The 20,703-nt window shown below is 45.0% G+C and overlaps 1 protein-coding gene across 2 annotated transcripts in view; it reads left to right on the forward strand.

Annotated features, from left to right (window-relative positions):
* The window catches only part of LOC125160637 (solute carrier family 41 member 3-like), a 96,462-nt gene that overhangs the window by 56,766 nt on the left and 18,993 nt on the right, over nt 1–20,703 (forward strand). For both annotated transcript variants that reach the window (XM_047849777.1, XM_047849778.1), the window contains exons 4-6: nt 2,883–2,954; nt 8,685–8,829; nt 18,015–18,161. In XM_047849777.1, the coding sequence (XP_047705733.1) occupies nt 2,883–2,954; nt 8,685–8,829; nt 18,015–18,161 (364 nt within the window). The remainder of the gene's footprint in view (nt 1–2,882; nt 2,955–8,684; nt 8,830–18,014; nt 18,162–20,703) is intronic.

A 20,703-nucleotide genomic window follows, 5' to 3' on the forward strand; every position in this document is an offset into this window, starting at 1 on the left:
ACCTGAACCAAGGACCAAGGTTAAGGCCACATCTCATCAGCCATGTTGGTATGACAGCTCTCCAGATACCATGTGAAGAGAAAAGCACTATACCTCTATAGCCTGATTTCCCTCAAAACCCAATAATCTCAGTGTAATCATGAGGAAACACCAGACAAACCCATTTGAGAGACATTGTACAAAATATCTAATCAAGTACTCTTCAAGAGTGTCAAAGTCATGAAAGACAATGAAAGGTGAGGAACTGCCACATATTGAAAGAAACCAAGGAGACATGATGACTAGCTACATGGGCAGCCTGGGACAGAAATAGGATACTAGTGAAGAAACTGGAGGCATCTGAATATGTTCTGTCATTTAGTTAATAGAGTTGTACTAGCCTTAATGTCTCAGTTGATAATTGTCCTGTGGTTATATAAGGTGTTAAAATCAGGAGAAGCTGAGTGAAGAGTATATAGGAAAGTATATTAACTTTGGAACTCCTTTGAAGTCTAAAATTAATTCAAAATAAAAAGATTGTCTTTCCCTATCCTTCAGTTTGGTTAGGAAGGATAGTAAAACATTCAGTCCTCCATCTTAATCCAGTAAGTCTTTTTTTTGTTATTGGAAAATAATTGGTATATTTGTTATTGGGAAAAAATATACAAAATAATGACAGATTGGGTTTTTTTAATTGTGAATAAGCTAAGTTTCCTTATGAAGATAAAACTCAGTGGATAAGTCAGGATCCTGGCAGGAGAGAGGTGGCACATACAGATGGGAGCTGAGCAGGGTTTAATGAAGAGTTGACCACATTGTGGGCAGGATTATGGGAAACTGCAAAAGGGCAGTGAATCTCCCTAAGACTGGCAATAAGAGGAAGTGATGATCAGTCTAAGCTGAAAGGGGCAAGAGGATGGGTAGAGGTAGGGATGATTCTCAGAACCTGGGAGAGCTGTAGGAAAGGGCCATCTGGCTGGTGCTGCAGGTCTGTGTGGAGGAGCGCAGCCACTGGGGCAGTGGGAAGGGCACAGAGATGCTTATACCCCACCCTCACTCTTGCTGTCCCTCCAGTGACTTTCCGTGACTCCCCACTGACCAAAACCAACCAGAAGCAACAGGGAAATGGAGCTTGTATATGCATCTATATGGGTCAGCCTTCCAGGTACAATCCAGACCCAGAGAGGTGCCCAGAGGATATGTCATCTTCATGGTCTGAATCCGTTAAAGCAACCTGTTATGATGTACCCAATAAGAAAAGATTTAGAAAATCTAGAACTGATATAGGACCCCATAGGATTTCACATAGCAATTTATACTTGTAAGACATTAAAAGACATTTTAAAATGTTCAAGTCTGTGTGATCCAAATGAACATTTGGGAACAGCCTCCCTAAACGTCTCCCACTGAGATGAATCTAGGTCAGTCTCCATAATAGATGTCCCAAATTCCCACTGATTTTCTCTTTACATTCTTAGCAAAAAGCCACTGAGCCTGTGCTTGGACTGGCTTTGTCTCTCCAGCTCTTACCTGGACATTTCTGGGACCACCATTCCAGGGTAAAGCAGTATCCATCTACCTTGATGGAGACCTGCTCCCAAGTGCCCCCTCCCTGTGGGTTATCCTGCTAGTCTGGTTCTGCCCTGCTTCCTTCCCTACCTTTTGCTGCCTTGGTCTGTTCCCCACTGGAAAATGGGCCATCCATTCCACATGCTCTTAAATCCTATTTCCTTACCATCTCACCCCTTCTCACAGCTTCTTTCCCTCAGGTCTTCCTCCTTCCTTATTTGTATGAGTTCTGCAAGCTCCCCAGCCCTCCAGTCCTCCTGCTGCACCTCTTGGCATCACTCCCTTTCCGGTTCAGCCATTGAGGAAGGAATGCCCTTCTAATTAATACTCAGGTGTCATGGGCTGGTAGCTCCCCCTTATCTGATGAGTACCGGGTTAGAGTTGGTGGATTGATAGGACACAGTAAATGCGCTGGTTGAGTCCAGCAAGCACCCAGCATAGCATGGAGCAGAGAAGGGAAATGAGCCTGTTGGCCTTGCATGTTTGGTGTGTGGCAAGCTGTGTAGCTGTGTTCTGTTCCACCTTAGTCCCTTGTCCCGGTGGGTACTCCCAAGATGCATATTAATCTACCTGTGTGAAGTAAAAGTCACCTGGCTCCATGGTGTGTGCTACACCTGAGGTTTCCATCATGCTGAAAAGAAAAGCCTCCCCTTATTTGAAAATGAAAAGTAATTTTATTTTTTCTTTGGAGTTCAGGAACATAATGAACTAATTTCAAAGGAGCTAGAAAAGTATATTTGCTTGAAACCTTTTCTTATCTACATCTTGAATTTTGCAGTAAAATGCTATGAAATTAGAAGCCGACTACCATTTTTTAAAGGAGAAAATTGTATTTCTGATCATGTTTTTTTATCCTAAGAAGGACTTAAACATTTCTTAAATGGGATGATTTGCAGAAGTGAGATTGAGGAGGTTAGTGGTCAGCTGAGATGTGACTTGCTGTTAGTGGGAAAAGGGATTGCAGGTGCTGAGGAGAACATAGCTGAAGACCTAGCTGAGGATGCAAACCAGCTTCTCAGCAGGGGTCCTCCCCCTGCTGCCCATGGATGAGTTTGAGAGGTGGCTCTGAAATTGTTGGTGACGCTTACCTCTGTGTGTGCTTGAATACTCGAGTATGGGAGAGATGGTTCATGACACCATCTTATTCTCAAAGGGATTTGTGTCTTATCTTCCCATCCCACATCAGTTTTGAAAGTTGGGCAGAATAATTTGTTCTGGTGTTAATGAAATGGTATTTGCTGATTTCTTTCCTGAGAGATTGCGTTTTCCAGGAAGGCTTCACGTGGCTTTTTGACCAGCCAGACTTACCCTTTGCCCTTTTCTTTTCATCCTAGGCCAACACTGGACAAATTGATGACACCCAAGAACAGCACAGAGTTATCAGCAGTAACCTCGCCCTCATTCAGGTGACTCTCCCCTTTGTCCATTTGATGAATCTCCTTCCTGCTTTGAATCTGCAGTCAGGCCTGCTCCAGATAGGAAGAGCAAAGACTAAGTGAGCCCTTGTCCCTGTACTCCAGACTGAGCTTTGGGAATGGACCCCTCATCCATTCTGTAACCACCAGACCACACTCATGTGGCAGCTGGAGGATCAGCCCAACTACAGGCACTGGCACCGGAGTGTAGATGCCTCTTCTTGGAACCCAAGTTCCCTCCAGCTTCTTTACCTCCTTCTTTCCAAGACAGACTTATTGAAAGATTCACGTATACTTACTTACTCCTGTTTCTCATAGCATGGACAGGGCTAACTGCCTTCTCTTCCCACTGTCTTAACTTAAGCTATGCTTGCCAAAGTCACTGATATCCTAATTGGTGTACCCTCTGACTGCCTCGTGCATATGATCCTGCTTATAGTTTCTGGAGATTCTTCCTGTCTGGAAGTTCCTCCTTGGCCCCACTCCTGCCTCTCACCCTGTGCCTTCTCAGCTTTTGCAGGATATTCTCCAACCCCCACACCTTTGTCCCTTAAATGTTTCATGCTTGTTCAAACTTGAACCTCCTTCTAATAGACCCTAATTGGGCTAAGTTTTCATCCGAGGAGTCTCAGAGTATTACAAAATCAGGAAGCCTAGGGCAGGGGGAGACTGGGAACAAATTGGCTCAGGGCAAGAGAGGAAGTAGTTTTATCCAGAACCTTCTGGGCTTCTTTGGCTGGGGGCAGCCTGAGGCTGCACAAAGCACCTGGACTCTAAGATCAGACAGGCTGGCGTTAAGGCTGTCATTTATCAACAGGTTGGCCTTGGGCAGACCACACAAGACTTGCTTAGCTGTATCTCCCTGTCCATCAGAGGAGGTGGATATCCACTTTACCTCTCACCTGGGTTCTAGAGCCACTGTTTCTGGCTGTCTACGGGGCATCTCCATTTGCCCCTCCCCGAAGCATCCCTGAAACACCTTAGCCAGATCTGGCATCATCACCTTATCTCCTCACACTTACCTCTTGTGAAGTCCCCAATCCCTAAGAGTTTGATGGTTGAAAGTTCATTTTGGGGGTAGACCCTTGGGCAAATCACCTCACCTTATCTGTAAGATGGTCTGTTGTGAGGTTTCAATCATGTAAGGCCATGGCACCTGGCCACATGTGGTAAACTCCCAATCATGGTAGCTGTGCCTAGTGAGGAGTCTTCCCATTAATCAAGCCTGAGACCAAGTCTCTCTCAGCATCTCTGCTCCTCAACCTTACGACCACTCGCAGAGGAGTCTGCCTCTGAGCTGTATTTGAATCCAGCCCTGCTTCTTTTCTTCCTTGTCTTGGCCTCTTGGTCTCCTGCATCACTGACATCAAACCTCTTCATTGCCCCAGGTTCCTTCCCCTCTGGCTCCCCTCTGCTTGGACACCTGAGTGACCTTTTCTAAATCCTAGAGCTGATCAAACTGCCTCCTCCTGAAGCTCCTTTGTTGGTTCTACTTGTCAAAGTGTAGGCCTGGCCCAAAGGTACTCCTGGTCTGGTCCTTTCCCTTCCACAGCCTCATGTCCCCCACACCTGCTGCCTCTGTGTGTGTGGTTGCCTTTCCTTGGAATGTCCTGTCTCTTCTTGTTCTTCCGGCAATGAAGTTCCAATCAGGTCTCAGTTCCAGCCCGACACCAGGTACTCTTTGGGGCCTTGCACATGCAGCTGCAGCTGACCTGGTTGCAATTCTGTGTGTAGATGTCTGCCTTCTCCACTTGAGCCAAGTCACCTGTGCCAGGACCATGGCCTATGGCTGAAGAGCTTTGGATATTAAATGAGATGCTCGTGATGCCCTTAACAGAGAGGCTGGCCAGGGGCAGGTAATAAGTGCCTGAGCTACAAGTTTCCAAATCCTTGTCCATATGCATGCACATTTCCACATGATTGATTCTCAACCAACATTCATTAAGTCCTGACCTGGGCCAGACACTGGCTTGGCACATTCTGGTTCATAGCATGGATATAAGTTTGTCTCTTCTGTTTGTTAAGGAGCTTAACATTGAGTCACACATGGTCCAATAAATTTCATAATTGAACTTTTAGTAACTTCATATTCTATCACAAATACACCCAACAGTAATATTTAAAATATACCCATGAGTGATTTTTAACAACTGGTAGGACCCAGGAACTCAACTAGTAAGACTGAAGTGCAGCCACTAAGAGCTGGTCCAACAGGGCCGTTGCAAACTGTCCAAATTCAGCCCTATCCCACCTCATTCGACCTTCATCACATGGATGCACATAAAATTGTTTGTAGGCTTCTGCTCAACAAATTACACCACAGTGACATTGTTCTCTTTTTGCATGAATTTCTAAAGATAACTTCCCACAAGTTCACAAGGTATGAACAATTTAAAGATCTAGATTTTTCCAAAAAGGATTATAAAACATTTCAGTGCTTAGTATTAAGTAATAGCACCAGTGTTAATGTTTTAATTATTAGCTTCTCCATAACCTCACCAGCATTGAAAGTATTCTTCTAAACTACTTTGTATTTGCCATATAGGTATATGTGGCCATAGACAATATATGCTATGACTTCCTGTGTTTTTTTTTAATATTGTTTTATTTAAGTAATGTCTACACCCAACCTGGAGCTTAAACTCACGACCCAAAGTCAAGAGTCACATGCTCTTCCAGCTGAGCCAGCTAGGTGTCCCTGTCTTTCTGTTTTGTTTTTTTTTAAGCACAAAAAGTATTATGCTGTACATATAATTCTCTAACTTGTACTTTAAGAATGACTTAATGAATGAAAATCACTTAGAATAGCAGATAGCACTCAGGAAATGTCAGCTCCAGTCATTATTCTCATTATTACGTGGTTCTTTGTTCACATGTGCAAATGTTGTACTGAGAAAATGCTAGATCATAAGGTATATGGGTAAATTGTAGCCAAGTTTCCTCCCAGAATTCCTGTACCAATTTTACCACCATCTATATGTAAGAGAACCATTTTCCCACATATTTGTCAATGTGTATTTTATATTATTAACCTTTTAAATTTTTAAAAATTTATCTAATGTTTATTTATTTCTGAGGGAGAGAGAGAGAGAGAGAGAGCAGGGGAGGGGCAGAGAGGGAGGGAGAGAAAGAATCCCAAGCAGGCTCCGCATAGATGGCACAGAGCCCACTGCAGGACTCGAACCCATGAACCTTGAGATCATGAACTGAGCTGAAAGCAAGAATCAGATGCTTAACCGACTAAGCCACCCAGGTGCCCCTAAACCTTTTAAATTTTAATTTTACCTAGTCTGGGGGATAAATATAGTGTACCCATGCACTCATTGATTGATTCATTCATTGGATAAGCACAGACAAGGGCTTAGCACCGGCTGAGTTCCCCACCCACCCCCACCAAAACTGAGAGGGCACTGACCTTTTCGTAGAGGAACACCAACATCAATTACAAAGAAATAAGATACCTACTTTCAAATTGGGATTAAATTTTTTTTCCTATTACTTGGGAAGCTGGTCACATTTTTGTTTGCTTTTTAGCCATTTGTATTTCCTTTTCTGTATCTTGTCAATTTATACTCCTTGTACATTTTTCTGTTGGGTTATCTTTTTTAAAAAGTTGGCGTCTGGGCGCCTGGGTGGCTCAGTCCGTTAAGCGGCCAACTTTGGCTCAGGTCATGATCTCGCGGTCCGTGAGTTCGAGCCCCACGTCGGCCTCTGTGCTGACAGCTCAGAGCCTGGAGCCTGTTTCAGATTCTGTGTCTCCCTCTCTCTGACCCTCCCCCCGTTCATGCTCTGTCTCTCTCTCAAAAATAAATAAACGTTAAAAAAAAAAAAGTTGGCATTGCTTGGGGTGCCTGGGTGGCTGAGTCTGTTAAACATCTGACTTTGGCTCAGGTCATGATCTTGCAGTTCATGAGTTCAAGCCCCACATCAGGCTCTGTGCTGACAGCTCAGAGCCTGGAGCCTGCTTCAGATTCTGTGTCTCCCTCTCTCTCTGCTCTTCTCCTGCTCATGTTCTGTCTCTCTCCCCTTCAAAAATAAATAAACATTAAAAAAACAAAAGTTGGCATTGCTTTGTAAAATGGACTTCATGATTTTGATCACTAACCCTTTATTACTTATAAATGGAGATATTTTCTCCTACTCAGTTTCTGTCTTTGAAGTTTGTGGTATCACATAGAAGTCATACTTGGATTTATATACAGCTTATTTCATTTTTCTTCAGAGATTTTACACATCTTCAGAAGGAGTATTTAATCCAAAATCTGAAACACATTATCCTATATTTTTTCTTTTCATACATTAGGTTTTATGTTTAGTGGGGTGTGTGTATGAATGGTATAATGTAGGAATCCTTTTTTTTCCCCTAGGTATCCACTTTTCCTTACCCTGTTTATTCAGTGCCCACCCATTCCATACTGATTAGAAATGCCACCTTTATCATATTAAATTTCCATATATAAATTTTCATCTATTCTTGATGGTATTCCTGGACTCTAGTCTGTCCTGCTGATCTATTTGTCTATTTTTGTGCCAGTACCACCCTGTTTTAATTACAGTAGCCTTAAAACTAAATATTGATAATGAATGTGCCAAACTCCCTCTTGATCTTTTTTCTCAAGGTGTCTTGGCTGTTCTTGCACATCTACTCATCTTTGTGGAACTTAAGATAAATTGTCAAGTGCCATGAAAAGTCTTGTTGGGACTTTCACTGGAATCACGTGGGTTAACTTGGGGAACATTTTCATCCATATATATGGTAGAGTTCTTTGTTTTTTTAGGCTTCTTTAATAATACAGCATGTTTCCATTGAGACATTTGAATTACAGTTGATCCTTGAACAATATGGGTTTGAACTGCATGGGTCCACTTATAGGCAGATTTGTTTTCATAAATACAGTACTATAAATGTATGATTCCTTATGATATTCTTAATTTTTTTCTCTAGCTTACTTTATTATGAGAATACAGTATATAATATAGCATACAAAATATGTGTGAATCAAGTTTGTGTTATGGGTAATGCTTCTTATCAGCAGTAGGCTGTTAGTAGTGAAGTTTTGAGGGAGTGACAAGTTATACACAGGTTTTCAACTTTACACAGTGTTGGTCAAGGGTCAACTGTACTGATAACATGCCAGTATTGATACTGAGATCTGGGCACCTCATGGTACTGGCCTGCATGAGCAGCAGAGGTGTGACGCCACTGAGATGAGATGGGAATTGCAGCCGGGATGGGGGAGAATGGAGAGAAAGAGGGCCACCAGCATGAAGGGCAATTGCCAAGGAAGGAAAGTCTGGGAGAGAGACAGAGTGTGCACAGAGACTTCCAAGGCGTAGCTGTGGATCGTGGATTTCCACATTGCAGGGGAAGTTGCTTGTCTGAGCAGCTGGGGGTTACAGAGCACTTTTGCCCAGACCAGTGAGAGGAACCATGAGCAAGAGACTGGTGGCCCTTGGCCAAGGGCTGAGTAGGAGGTGAAGATTTTGTGATGGAAAATGGCATCAAACAAGTTACAGAACAAGAAAACAATAGTTTTCGAGGGAGTTGGATTGAAGCAAGGTGTTTGTTTTTTCCAGGTTGGAGGGGCTGTTGGCAAATTTTAGGGTGAGGAAAGGAGGTTGGGTGACCTCAAGGTCAGAGAGGAGGCGGAGGGAAAGGCAGGGAGGAACAATGATGGTCAGAGACACCTTTCCTCATGTTTCTGATTTCTGCCCTGACAGGTGCAGGCCACCGTTGTGGGGTTCCTGGCTGCTGTGGCTGCCCTGCTGCTGGGTGCTATGTCTAGGGAGGAGTTGGACTTTGTGAAGGTGGAGTTGCTGTGTGCCAGCAGTGTCATCACCGCCTTTCTCGCTGCATTTGCCTTAGGTGAGCTGTGCCCCCACCCCAGTTACCACCCCCTCCTAGCTCTCTCTGTCCTCCATTCCTTAGTACTTTGCTCTCAACTCTTTGTGTTTCAGTTCCTTGAGATGTGGAAAATGGGTGCACTAATGGTGGGGCCTCACATGTCCTGCCAGAGGGTGGGGGAGAGCCTGTTAGTTAAATCTCCAAGCCCCACGTTATGGATGGGCAAGGAGGACAATGAGTCCTTTCCTAGGCAATGTATGTGTGCAGGAGTGAGCTGCTGACTCCATTTCTCTTCCCTCTGCTTGTTCAGAGAACTGGCCTTTGCTCAGTGGACACATTCATCTGTTCATCCATTCTCCATCCATTCATTCACTCATTCAGTCAGTCAGTCTTTAAATGTTACTTGAGCACAGCTTGCGAATGTGCCTGTGGAAGATTCTGGCATCTGCAGTCCTGTAGGGAGCAAGACTCTAGCATTAGCCTCAATTTCATCTCTGCAGAGAGGTCTTTTCTGACTCGCTCAAGTTCTGCCCTCCGTCCTTCTTCCCAGCTGCTGACATGCTCTTCTGCACTCTGCACCTGTTTTCCTTATTGAGCACTTATAAACATCTGCAATTGTTCACTTCATTTTCTTCATTCTATTCTGTCTCACCCCTTTGCTAGAATGTCAGCTCCTCAGAGAGGTGCCCTGTTAGAATAGGGCTTCTCCTATTCTGCTTCTGTCACACCGCCTGCCATGCATCAGATGCTTCCTCCATGTCTGCAGAAGGTGGAACACACAAGGAGTGACAAACAACCCTGTATTCAGGGAGCTCACCCATTTCAGGGGCAACCACGGTTGCCATGCAATTACCATAGAATGTCCCCCCATTCACTCCTTACTCAGTACTTACTGAGTGTCTACTGTGTGCCAGGCACTGGTGCAGTGGAGGGGATGCACTGGTGAGTAACTGTACTGTTTTCTGATGTGTATGTTCTGGTTTGGGGTGAGACATCAGTATGCAAGCACATAGCAAATTTTTTGTTTGTTTGTTTGTTTGTTTGTTTTCCAATATATTAAATTTATTGTCAAATTGGTTTCCATACAACACCCAGTGCTCATCCCAAAAGGTGCCCTCCTCAATACCCATCACCCACCCTCCCCTCCCTCCCACCCCCCATCAACCCTCAGTTTGTTCTCAGTTTTTAACAGTCTCTTATGCTTTGGCTCTCTCCCACTCTAACCTCTTTTTTTTTGTTTTTTTTTTTTCCTTCCCCTCCTCCATGGGTTTCTGTTAAGTTTCTCAGGATCCACATAAGAGTGAAAACATATGGTATCTGTCTTTCTCTGTATGGCTTATTTCACTTAGCATCACACTCTCCAGTTCCATCCACGTTGCTACAAAGGGCCATATTTCATTCTTTCTCATTGCCATGTAGTACTCCATTGTGTATATAAACCACAATGTCTTTATCCATTCATCAGTTGATGGACATTTAGGCTCTTTCCATAATTTGGCTATTGTTGAGAGTGCTGCTATAAACATTGGGGTACACGTGGCCCTATGCATCAGTACTCCTGTATCCCTTGGGTAAATTCCTAGCAGTGCTATTGCTGGGTCATAGGGTAGGTCTATTTTTAATTTTCTGAGGAACCTCCACACTGTTTTCCAGAGCGGCTGCACCAATTTGCATTCCCACCAACAGTGCAAGAGGGTTCCCGTTTCTCCACATCCTCGCCAGCATCTATAGTCTCCTGATTTGTTCACTTTGGCCACTCTGACTGGCGTGAGGTGATATCTGAGTGTGGTTTTGATTTGTATTTCCCTGATGAGGAGCGACGTTCAGCATCTTTTCATGTGCCTGTTGGCCATCCGGATGTCTTCTTTAGAGAAGTGTCTATTCATGTTTTCTGCCCATTTCTTCACTGGGTTATTTGCTTTTCGGGTGTGGAGTTTGGTGAGCTCTTTATAGATTTTGGATACTAGCCCTTTGTCCGATATGTCATTTGCAAATATCTTTTCGCATTCCATTGGTTGCCTTTTAGTTTTGTTGGTTGTTTCCTTTGCTGTGCAGAAGCTTTTTATCTTCATAAGGTCCCAGTAATTCATTTCTGCTTTTAATTCCCTTGCCTTTGGGGATGTGTCGAGTAAGAGATTGCTACGGCTGAGGTCAGAGAGGTCTTTTCCTGCTTTCTCCTCTAGGATTTTGATGGTTTCCTGTCTCACATTCAGGTCCTTTATCCATTTTGAGTTTATTTTTGGGAATGGTGTGACAAAGTGGTCTAGTTTCAACCTTCTGCATGTTGCTGTCCAGTTCTCCCAGCACCATTTGTTAAAGAGACTGTCTTTTTTCCACTGGATGTTCTTTCCTGCTTTGTCAAAGATGAGTTGGTCATACGTTTGTGGGTCTAGTTCTGGGGTTTCTATTCTATTCCATTGGTCTATGTGTCTGTTTCTGTGCCAATACCATGCTGTCTTGATGATTACAGCTTTGTAGTAGAGGCTAAAGTCTGGGATTGTGATGCCTCCTGCTTGGGTCTTCTTCAAAATGACTTTGGCTATTCGGGGCCTTTTGTGTTTCCATATGAATTTTAGGATTGCTTGTTCTAGTTTCGAGAAGAATGCTGGTGCAATTTTGATTGGGATTGCATTGAATGTGTAGATAGCTTTGGGTAGTATTGACATTTTGACAATATTTATTCTTCCAATCCATGAGCAGGGAATGTCTTTCCATTTCTTTAAATCTTCTTCAATTTCCTTCATAAGCTTTCTATACTTTTCAGCATACAGATCCTTTACATCTTTGGTTAGATTTGTCCCTAGGTATTTTAGGCTTCTTGGTGCAATTGTGAATGGGATCAGTTTCTTTATTTGTCTTTCTGTTGCTTCATTGTTAGTGTATAAGAATGCAACTGATTTCTGTACATTGATTTTTGTATCCTGCAACTTTGCTGAATTCATGTATCAGTTCTAGCAGACTTTTGGTGTAGTCTATCGGATTTTCCATGTATAATATCATGTCATCTGCAAAAAGCGAAAGCTTGACTTCATCTTTGCCAATTTGGATGCCTTTGATTTCCTTTTGTGGTCTGATTGCTGATGCTAGAACTTCCAGCACTATGTTAAACAACAGCGGTGAGAGTGGGCATCCTTGTGTTCCTGATCTCAGGGAGAAAGCTCTCAGTTTTTCCCCGTTGAGGATGATGTTAGCTGTGGGCTTTTCATAAGTGGCTTTTATGATCTTTAAGTATGTTCCTTCTATCCCGACTTTCTCAAGGGTTTTTATTAAGAAAGGGTGCTGGATTTTGTCAAAGGCCTTTTCTGCATCGTTTGACAGGTTCATATGGTTCTTCTCTTTTTTTTTGTTAATGTGATGTATCACGTTGATTGATTTGCGAATGTTGAACCAGCCCTGCATTCCAGGAATGAATCCCACTTGATCATGGTGAATAATTCTTTTTATATGCTGTTGAATTCGATTTGCTAGTATCTTATTGAGAATTTTTTCATCCATATTCATCAGGGATATTGGCCTGTCGTTCTCTTTTTTTACTGGGTCTCTGTCTGGTTTAGGAATCAAAGTAATACTGGCTTCATAGAATGAGTCTGGAAGTTTTCCTTCCCTTTCTATTTCTTGGAATAGCTTGAGAAGGATAGGTATTATCTCTGCTTTAAACGTCTGGTAGAACTCCCCTGGGAAGCCATCTGGTCCTGGACTCTTATTTGTTGGGAGATTTTTGATAACCGATTCAATTTCTTCGCTGGTTATGGGTCTGTTCAAGCTTTCTGTTTCCTCCTGATTGAGTTTTGGAAGAGTGTGGGTGTTTAGGAATTTGTCCATTTCTTCCAGGTTGTCCAATTTGTTGGCATATAATTTTTCATAGTATTCCCTGATAATTGTTTGTATCTCTGAGGGATTGGTTGTAATAATTCCATTTTCATTCATGATTTTATCTATTTGGGTCATCTCCCTTTTCTTTTTGAGAAGCCTGGCTAGAGGTTTGTCAATTTTGATAATTTTTTCAAAAAACCAACTCTTGGTTTCGTTGATCTGCTCTACAGTTTTTTTAGATTCTATATTATTTATTTCTGCTCTGATCTTTATTATTTCTCTTCTTCTGCTGGGTTTAGGCTGTCTTTGCTGTTCTGCTTCTATTTCCTTTAGGTGTGCTGTTAAATTTTGTATTTGGGATTTTTCTTGTTTCTTGAGATAGGCCTGGATTGCGATGTATTTTCCTCTCAGGACTGCCTTCGCTGCATCCCAAAGCGTTTGGATTGTTGTATTTTCATTTTCGTTTGTTTCCATATATTTTTTAATTTCTTCTCTAATTGCCTGGTTGACCCACTCATTCTTTAGTAGGGTTTACTTTAACCTCCATGCTTTTGGAGGTTTTCCAGACTTTTTCCTGTGGTTGATTTCAAGCTTCATAGCATTGTGCTCTGAAAGCATGCATGGTATAATTTCAATTCTTGTATACTCATGAAGGGCTGTTTTGTGACCCAGTATATGATCTATCTTGGAGAATGTTCCATGTGCACTCGAGAAGAAAGTATATTGTTGCTTTGGGATGCAGAGTTCTAAATATATCTGTCAAGTCCATCTGTTCCAATGTGTCATTCAGGGCCCTTGTTTCTTTATTGACCGTGTGTCTAGATGATCTATCCATTTCTGTAAGTGGAGTGTTAAAGTCCCCTGCAATTACCACATTCTTATCAATAAGGTTGCTTATGTTTATGAGTAATTGTTTTATATATTTGGGGGCTCCGGTATTCGACGCATAGACATTTATAATTGTTAGCTCTTCCTGGTGGATAGACCCTGTAATTATTATAAAATGCCCTTCTTCATGTCTTGTTACAGCCTTTAATTTAAAGTCTAGTTTGTCTGATATAAGTATGGCTACTCCAGCTTTCTTTTGGCTTCCGGTAGCATGATAAATAGTTCTCCATCCCCTCACTCTCAATCTAAAGGTGTCCTCAGATCTAAAATGAGTCTCTTGTAGACAGCAAATAGATGGGTCTTGGTTTTTTATCCATTCTGATACCCTATGTCTTTTGGTTGGTGCATTTAATCCATTTACATTCAGTGTTATTATAGAAAGATATGGGTTTAGAGTCATTGTGATGTCTGTATGATTTATGTTTGTAGTGATGTTTCTGGTACTTTGTCTCACAGGATGCCCCTTAGGATCTCTTGTAGGGCTGGCTTAGTGGTGACAAATTCCTTCAGTTTTTGTTTGTTTGGGAAGACCTTTATCTCTCCTTCTATTCTAAGTGACAGACTTGCTGGATAAAGGATTCTCGGCTGCATATTTTTCCTGTTCAGCAAATTAAAGATCTCGTGCCAATCCTTTCTGGCCTGCCAAGTTTCAAAAGAGAGATCAGTCACGAGTCTTATAGGTCTCCCTTTATATGTGAGGGCACGTTTACCCCTTGCTGCTTTCAGAATTTTCTCTTTATCCTTGTATTTTGCCAGTTTCACTATGATATGTCGTGCAGAAGATCGATTCAAGTTACATCTGAAGGGAGTTCTCTGTGCCTCTTGGATTTCAATGCCTTCTTCCTTCCCCAGTTCAGGGAAGTTCTCAGCTATAATTTCTTCAAGTACCCCTTCAGCACCTTTCCCTCTCTCTTCCTCCTCTGGGATACCTATTATGCGTATATATTTCTTTTTAGTGTATCACTTAGTTCTCTAATTTTCCCCTCATACTCCTGGATTTTTTTATCTATCTTTTTCTCAGCTTCCTCTTTTTCCATAATTTTATCTTCTAGTTCACCTATTCTCTCCTCTGCCTCTTCAATCCGAGCCGTCGTGGTTTCCATTTTGTTTTGCATTTCGTTTAAAGCGTTTTTCAGCTCCTCATGACTGTTCCTGAGTCCCTTGATCTCTGTAGCAAGAGATTCTCTGCTGTCCTCTATACTGTTTTCATGCCCAGCGATTAATTTTATGACTATTATTCTAAATTCACTTTCTGTTATATTATTTAAATCCTTTTTGATCAGTTCATTGGCTGTTGTTATTTCCTGGAGATTCTTCTGAGGGGAATTCTTCCGTTTGGTCATTTTGGATAGTCCCTGGAGTGGTGAGGACCTGCAGGGCACTTCCCCTGTGCTGTGGTGTATAACTGGAGCTGGTGGGCGGGGCCACAGTCAGACCTGATGTCTGCCCCCAGCCACTGCTGGGGCCACAGTCAGACTGGTGTGTGCCTTCTCTTCCCCTCTCCTAGGGGCGGGATTCACTGTGGGGTGGCGTGGCCTGTCTGGGCTACTTGCACCCTGCCAGGCTTGTGATGCTGGGGATCTGGCGTATTAGCTGGGGTGGGTAGGCAAGGTGCACGTGGGCAGGAGGAGCAGGCTTAGCTCACTTCTCCTTAGGTGATCCACTTCAGGAGGGGCCCTGTGGCAGCGGGAGGGAGTCAGATCCGCTGCCGGAGGTTTGGCTCCGCAGAAGCGCAGAGTTGGGTGTTTGCGTGGAGCGAGCAAGTTCCCTGGCAGGAACTGGTTCCCTTTGGGATTTTGGCTGGGGGATGGGCAAGGGAGATGACGCTGGCGAGCGCCTTTGTTCCCCGTCAAACTGAGCTCTGTCGTCCCCAGGCTCAGCAACTCTCCCTCCCTTTGTCCTCCAGCCTTCCCGCTTTCCGAGCAGAGTTGTTAACTTATGACCTCCCAGGTGCTAAGTCCCGCTTGCTGTCGGAACACACTCCGTCTGGCCCCTCCGCTTTTGCAAGCCAGACTCGGGGGCTCTGCTTGGCCGGCGGGCCGCCCTTCCGCCCCGGCTCCCTCCCGCCAGTCCGTGCAGGCGCACCGCCTCGCAGCCCTTCCTACCCTCTTCCGTGGGCCTCTCGTCTGCGCTGGGCTCCAGATACTCCATTCTGCTACTCTTCTGGTGGTTTTCTGGGTTAGTTAGGCAGGTGTAGGTGGAATCTAAGTGATCAGCAGGAAGCGCAGTGAGCCCAGCGTCCTCCTATGCTGCCATCTTCCCCGAAAGTCGCACATAGCAAATTTTAGCTAAGTGCAAGTGTCTCCTTTTTGAAGCCTCTCTGATCAGCTCTCTAGCATCACGCCCCCATTCATAGTCCTGCTTTCTTTTCATGTCCTGTTTTTTACTTCAAATGCTTGTTCACTTACTTGTGTGCTGTTCCTCTACCCAACAAGCATTTACTGTATGAGCCCAGAGCCTGATGGCTATTTTCAACACCTAAAATAGGCATATTACCAGCTGCCAAATGTTTGCTGAATGAGTGGACTTCATTTTGGTTCTCTTCTGGACTGCATGTCTGAGTGTCTCTCACAAACAATGTGCACGTATAAGAAAGAATAAGTGCTAACTGGGAATTGGATTTGCATTTACTCTTCTGTTCTTCATCTGCTCATGAAACACCTTTGAGCTCAGCTCTCTGTAAGGATAATGTGGCGGGTTATTTAGTGGTTTCTCTTCCTTCCTGTGCTAGTGTATATAATCGGGATGGAGGGTAAGAGTGCAGAAACCCAGGAGCAAATTCATAAATTGCACTTCCCTGGGCAGACGGCTCCTGGTCATGTACCTGTGCCTGTGCACATGGGGCAGGGGCTAGGACGCCATCACTCAGTCTGTCCAAGGGAAGAGAAGAATGAGTATGCCACACCTTGTGGAAAAACAGAGCCCAAGAGATACTTGATATGAAGTCTCTGAAAACAACACAATCCGATGATTCCAGAGGCCAGCCCTGTTCCTGTGGAGTCTTGTAGAGAATGTCATTCCTAGCTCCCCATTTTCCAGATGTGGAAAGTGAAGCATAGATGAGGGGTGAAGTTCAGCAGCATGGACATAAACTGGGTTGTCCAAAGATGTGTAGAAGTTGAGGAGCATGGCTGGTGGCTCATAGTGTGACCTCAGCATGACTGCTGTAAAGCGTGGTGGTGGTGGTGGTTTTTAATAAGTGCTCTCAAACTGATGGTTTCTATGTAGTCCCTATTTTTCACCAGACCACCAGCCACACAGACTCAACCTCACTTAGAACTGGCATTTCAAAAGAGATAAAGTAGCTATGACCTGGTCACAAAATAGGGCACAAACTGTGGCCAGTGGCAGCAGTGTTAGTAGGCCTTGAGTTGATAATTCTAATTATATTTAGAGTTACAGAGTAGTGAGTAAAGTATTAAAACACCAAGAGCCAAGATAAAATGTGTCTTTTTAAAAAATGTTTATTTATTTATTTTGAGAGAAAGAAAGAGTGAGTGGTACAAGCTTAAGCAGGGGAGGGGTAGAGGGAGAAGGAGAAAGAGAGAGAATCCCAGGCAGGCTCCATGCTGTCATCACAGAGCCTGACATGGGGCTTGACCCCACAAACCATGAGATCACGACCTGAGTCAAAACCAAGAGTTGGACGCTTAACTGACAGAGCCACCCAGGAGCCCCCAATGCTGTTGGATTAAGTCCTAGGCAGTAGATGAGGGCTGGAAGATTGCATGTGACAGTCATCTCAGAACACAGAGTCAGAACACAAAATAGGACCCAGGGAGGTATAGAGGCCACAAGAATGTGTCTCTCGGGTTTCCAGTGCTATACCCAAAAATTTACCCCCACTCCCCACTGTTAGAGGTTACCTGCTGCCTTCGCCCAGTGGTGGCCCTGCCAGGATCCTGAGATGGGCCTGTTCCCCAGAGATGTGGACCCACTGACAATGCTGTGCTGTAGTCTGCATGTGCTTCCCCTGCCTGCCTTCCTGTCTCCCACTGCGGGTGGCCTACATGCCATCTCGTGGCTCTCCCAACACCCCTGTGGCCCCCCATTCCTCCTCACAGGCTTTATCCCTAACAAACCTCTCACGTGGCTAATCCCACTGGGGCACCTGTGTCCCCAGGGACCCCGACAGACACAAGAGGCTGTGCTCTGCCCCTGGGGCTCTGTTGCTCAGAGTGGTTTTGGAGTCTTCTTCCTGTCAGGGAGCAGCTGTGAGCTTCACATCTGTAGTTTCTGGTTTGGGAGCCCAGGAACCACCTCCCTGCTGTCTCCCCCATGGGTTTGAGTGTATCATCAAATCTTTCAGGCTGCTGAACACCACGCCCACAAGTCACAGGGTCCACCCTACTGCAGCCTTCTCAGGCTTCAGCATAGTGGGGAAACTGAGTGTTAGGGCAGCCTGGCTCCAGGGGAGGGCTGTGTGGATAGAAGCAAGTTACTGAGCAGCCTCCCGACCACTTTCTCATCCTGTGCTTTGAGTTTCTTCTGCCACCTCCCTGCAGGAATGCTGATGGTCTGCATAGTAATTGGTGCTCGGAAGCTTGGGGTCAATCCAGACAACATTGCCACGCCCATTGCTGCCAGCCTGGGAGACCTCATCACGTTGTCCATCCTGGCCTTTGTTAGCAGCTTCTTCTATAAACACAAAGGTAAGAGGTACCCCTTGAGGTGGGGCACACGAACAAGGCTGGGTCCAATGTTGGCAAACAGCAAGCTCTCCCATCCACTCAGGTCAGCAGATAAGTTCAGTCTCCACCTTAGGGCAGGGGTATGCAAGGAGACCAGGGAGGGCCAGAGGATGTCCTGGCCACTTCAGTGCGCCCTCATAGGTTAACAGACCCTCCATGGGTAAGGCATGTGTCACACCAGACACATACAAACCAGCTGGGAAGGGACTCCCAAGGAGGCATGTCATAGGCATGGGCAGCAGCATATGCTCTCCCTGCTGGTGTGAGGCAGGAAAAGCCCAGGTCTCCTCAGAAGGTGGCCCAGTGCCCTGGTCATCAGCCAAGGAAGGCGTTCACACCTCTTGTATGACAGACCCTTGTGGCCAGAGGCTCTGATTCCACCAGGGGTCTCCCTAGATCTGCCCTGGGGGCACACTGAACATGTTCCTGCCCTGGGCATTGTGGACAGGTAGCATCTCCCTTCCCCAGATGGTTCTCACCTGCTGACTACTCCCCTCTGAGCATCACAGTTTTTGCTTTCCACCTAAGCTGGCTGCCCACAGTTGTTTGGATCTAGTAAGTGTTGATTCTGTGCATGGTCATAACCCCAAGTACCTGGGGGCAGGTGGCATCAGTGAGTGGAGTGGACAGTGAAGAAGATGGTGGACAGCAGTGGGGAATGTGGTGACACTTATTTGGAGGAAATACCTAGACACAGGCACAGACACAGCGAAGCTCTGGCTTATCGTTGCCCTGTGGGAACTCAGACTCCAGAGCAAGAGAAATCACCCAGTGCTTACATGCTGGCATCTGAAGCAGACTGACAGAATACCTGTGATTTAGTGTGTCCGGGCATTGAGACCCTCTCCCTCTCAGCTCTGGGACCAGCTCCTTGTCACCCCAGGAACTGCCTGCCACCAATACTGTTTGATGGTTGGGAGATCCTCAAAGTTCCTGTAAGTGGCAATGAAGATCTAATGATAAGATGACCTAATTTTATCTTTAAACCATAGTGAATTTAAAACAAGACTTGTGTGTGGGTCGGTTAATTGAGTTTTACTTATAAAACAAATTTGGGTCACTGGTGTTTCCAGACCCTTCTTCTCTGCCCTACTGTGCATGTTGCAACACATGACTTAGTAGCTGTTGAATCATTGTTGGGTTGTCCGTCCCTCAAATTAGACTGAATTTATCTTGGGTGCACTTACAGGTTCACTGGGCCTGGCACATATGAGATAAATCTTCACTGATGAAGAATGAGCTGTTGACTGTGTCACCTGTCAGTGTAGTTGGGAAGACAAGCCATGTCTGGGGGAAGTATTCATCATGGTGGTGGGAAAATATGAGGTGGAGCCTCTGCCAGGGCTCCTGAATCATTCTAGAAAAATCAGACCGAAAAAATGTCCTAAAAGCAGCACTCCTGTAGGCTGCTGCTTCCTAGAGCTTTTGAGACTTGTTTAGAGCTTCCTGGGCCTGTCTCCCTCCTCCTGGGATGGCGAAAGGCTGGCCCCTTCCATGATGAGTTACTTTGTCTGTAGTCCAAGTTGAGCAACTGTGGCCTGTGCTTCCATGTAGCTGCCCAAGGAGACCGGCCTCCCTATGGCAGAGGAATGAACCATGATTGTTTAGTGCAGAGAAAGACAAGAGGGGAGGGGTCCTCCTAATGATGCTGCTCAGAGAAATGGGATGTGGCGCACAGACCTACCTGCACACCTCTGCGTGCTGGGGTCCACTTGGCAGAGGACTGTGCACCACCTGAGCCTGTCCTTTAGAGGTGGGGATGGGGGTGAGAGGATAGCTCTAGAGAAAGCTGGTGTCTTGTTTGGAGTGATTGGGAAGGTGACACACAAAATATAAGGGAAGAAGGGAGTGAGTGAGAATGATGGTATGTGGGGCCCTGACCTGGCCCCAGGAACAGTCAGGTGTCCCAGAACCGTCAGAGTTCTGCTGGCTCCAACCAGCAGAGAAGATGACACAGGGGCATAAGTAGCTGCAAAGCTGGGTGTGGTCTGAGCCCTGAGGGACCCATAGATGCTGGGGAGGCCACCTTAGGCTGGCCTCAGCCAGGAGCAGATTGGCATCATTAACCAACTCTGGCTGTAGCCCTGATGTCTGCATGCTGGCTCGGGTGCTGGTGGGCCACCTCTTCATGCTGTAGTCTCTCCTATGCCCATCTGAGGGGGAATGGAGAACATGACATGAGTTTGTGCTCAGAAGGTGCTGGGCACAGTGCTGGCCTGTGGACACAATCCCATAAATGTAACCATTAATAATAATAATAATAATAATAATAATAATAAGGTTGAGGTGGAAGGAGATGGGAGAGGTTATGTATGTCAGGAAAATAGCAAAAAAGAGAAGTAAAGGGGCTTGTGACAGGAATTGAGGATAAAGAGGAGCTTTTCCAGTTGCTTAATAAGATGGACAAAATCTTTAGAAGTATGGTAGGTTGTCCACCCTAAACTACCGGAGACAGAAGCATCTCCTCAGCTCCAAGCCCACCTCTAATCATTGCAGCCCAGAC

The sequence above is a fragment of the Prionailurus viverrinus genome, chromosome A2 (assembly GCF_022837055.1).
Source record: "Prionailurus viverrinus isolate Anna chromosome A2, UM_Priviv_1.0, whole genome shotgun sequence".
NCBI lineage: Eukaryota > Metazoa > Chordata > Mammalia > Carnivora > Felidae > Prionailurus > Prionailurus viverrinus.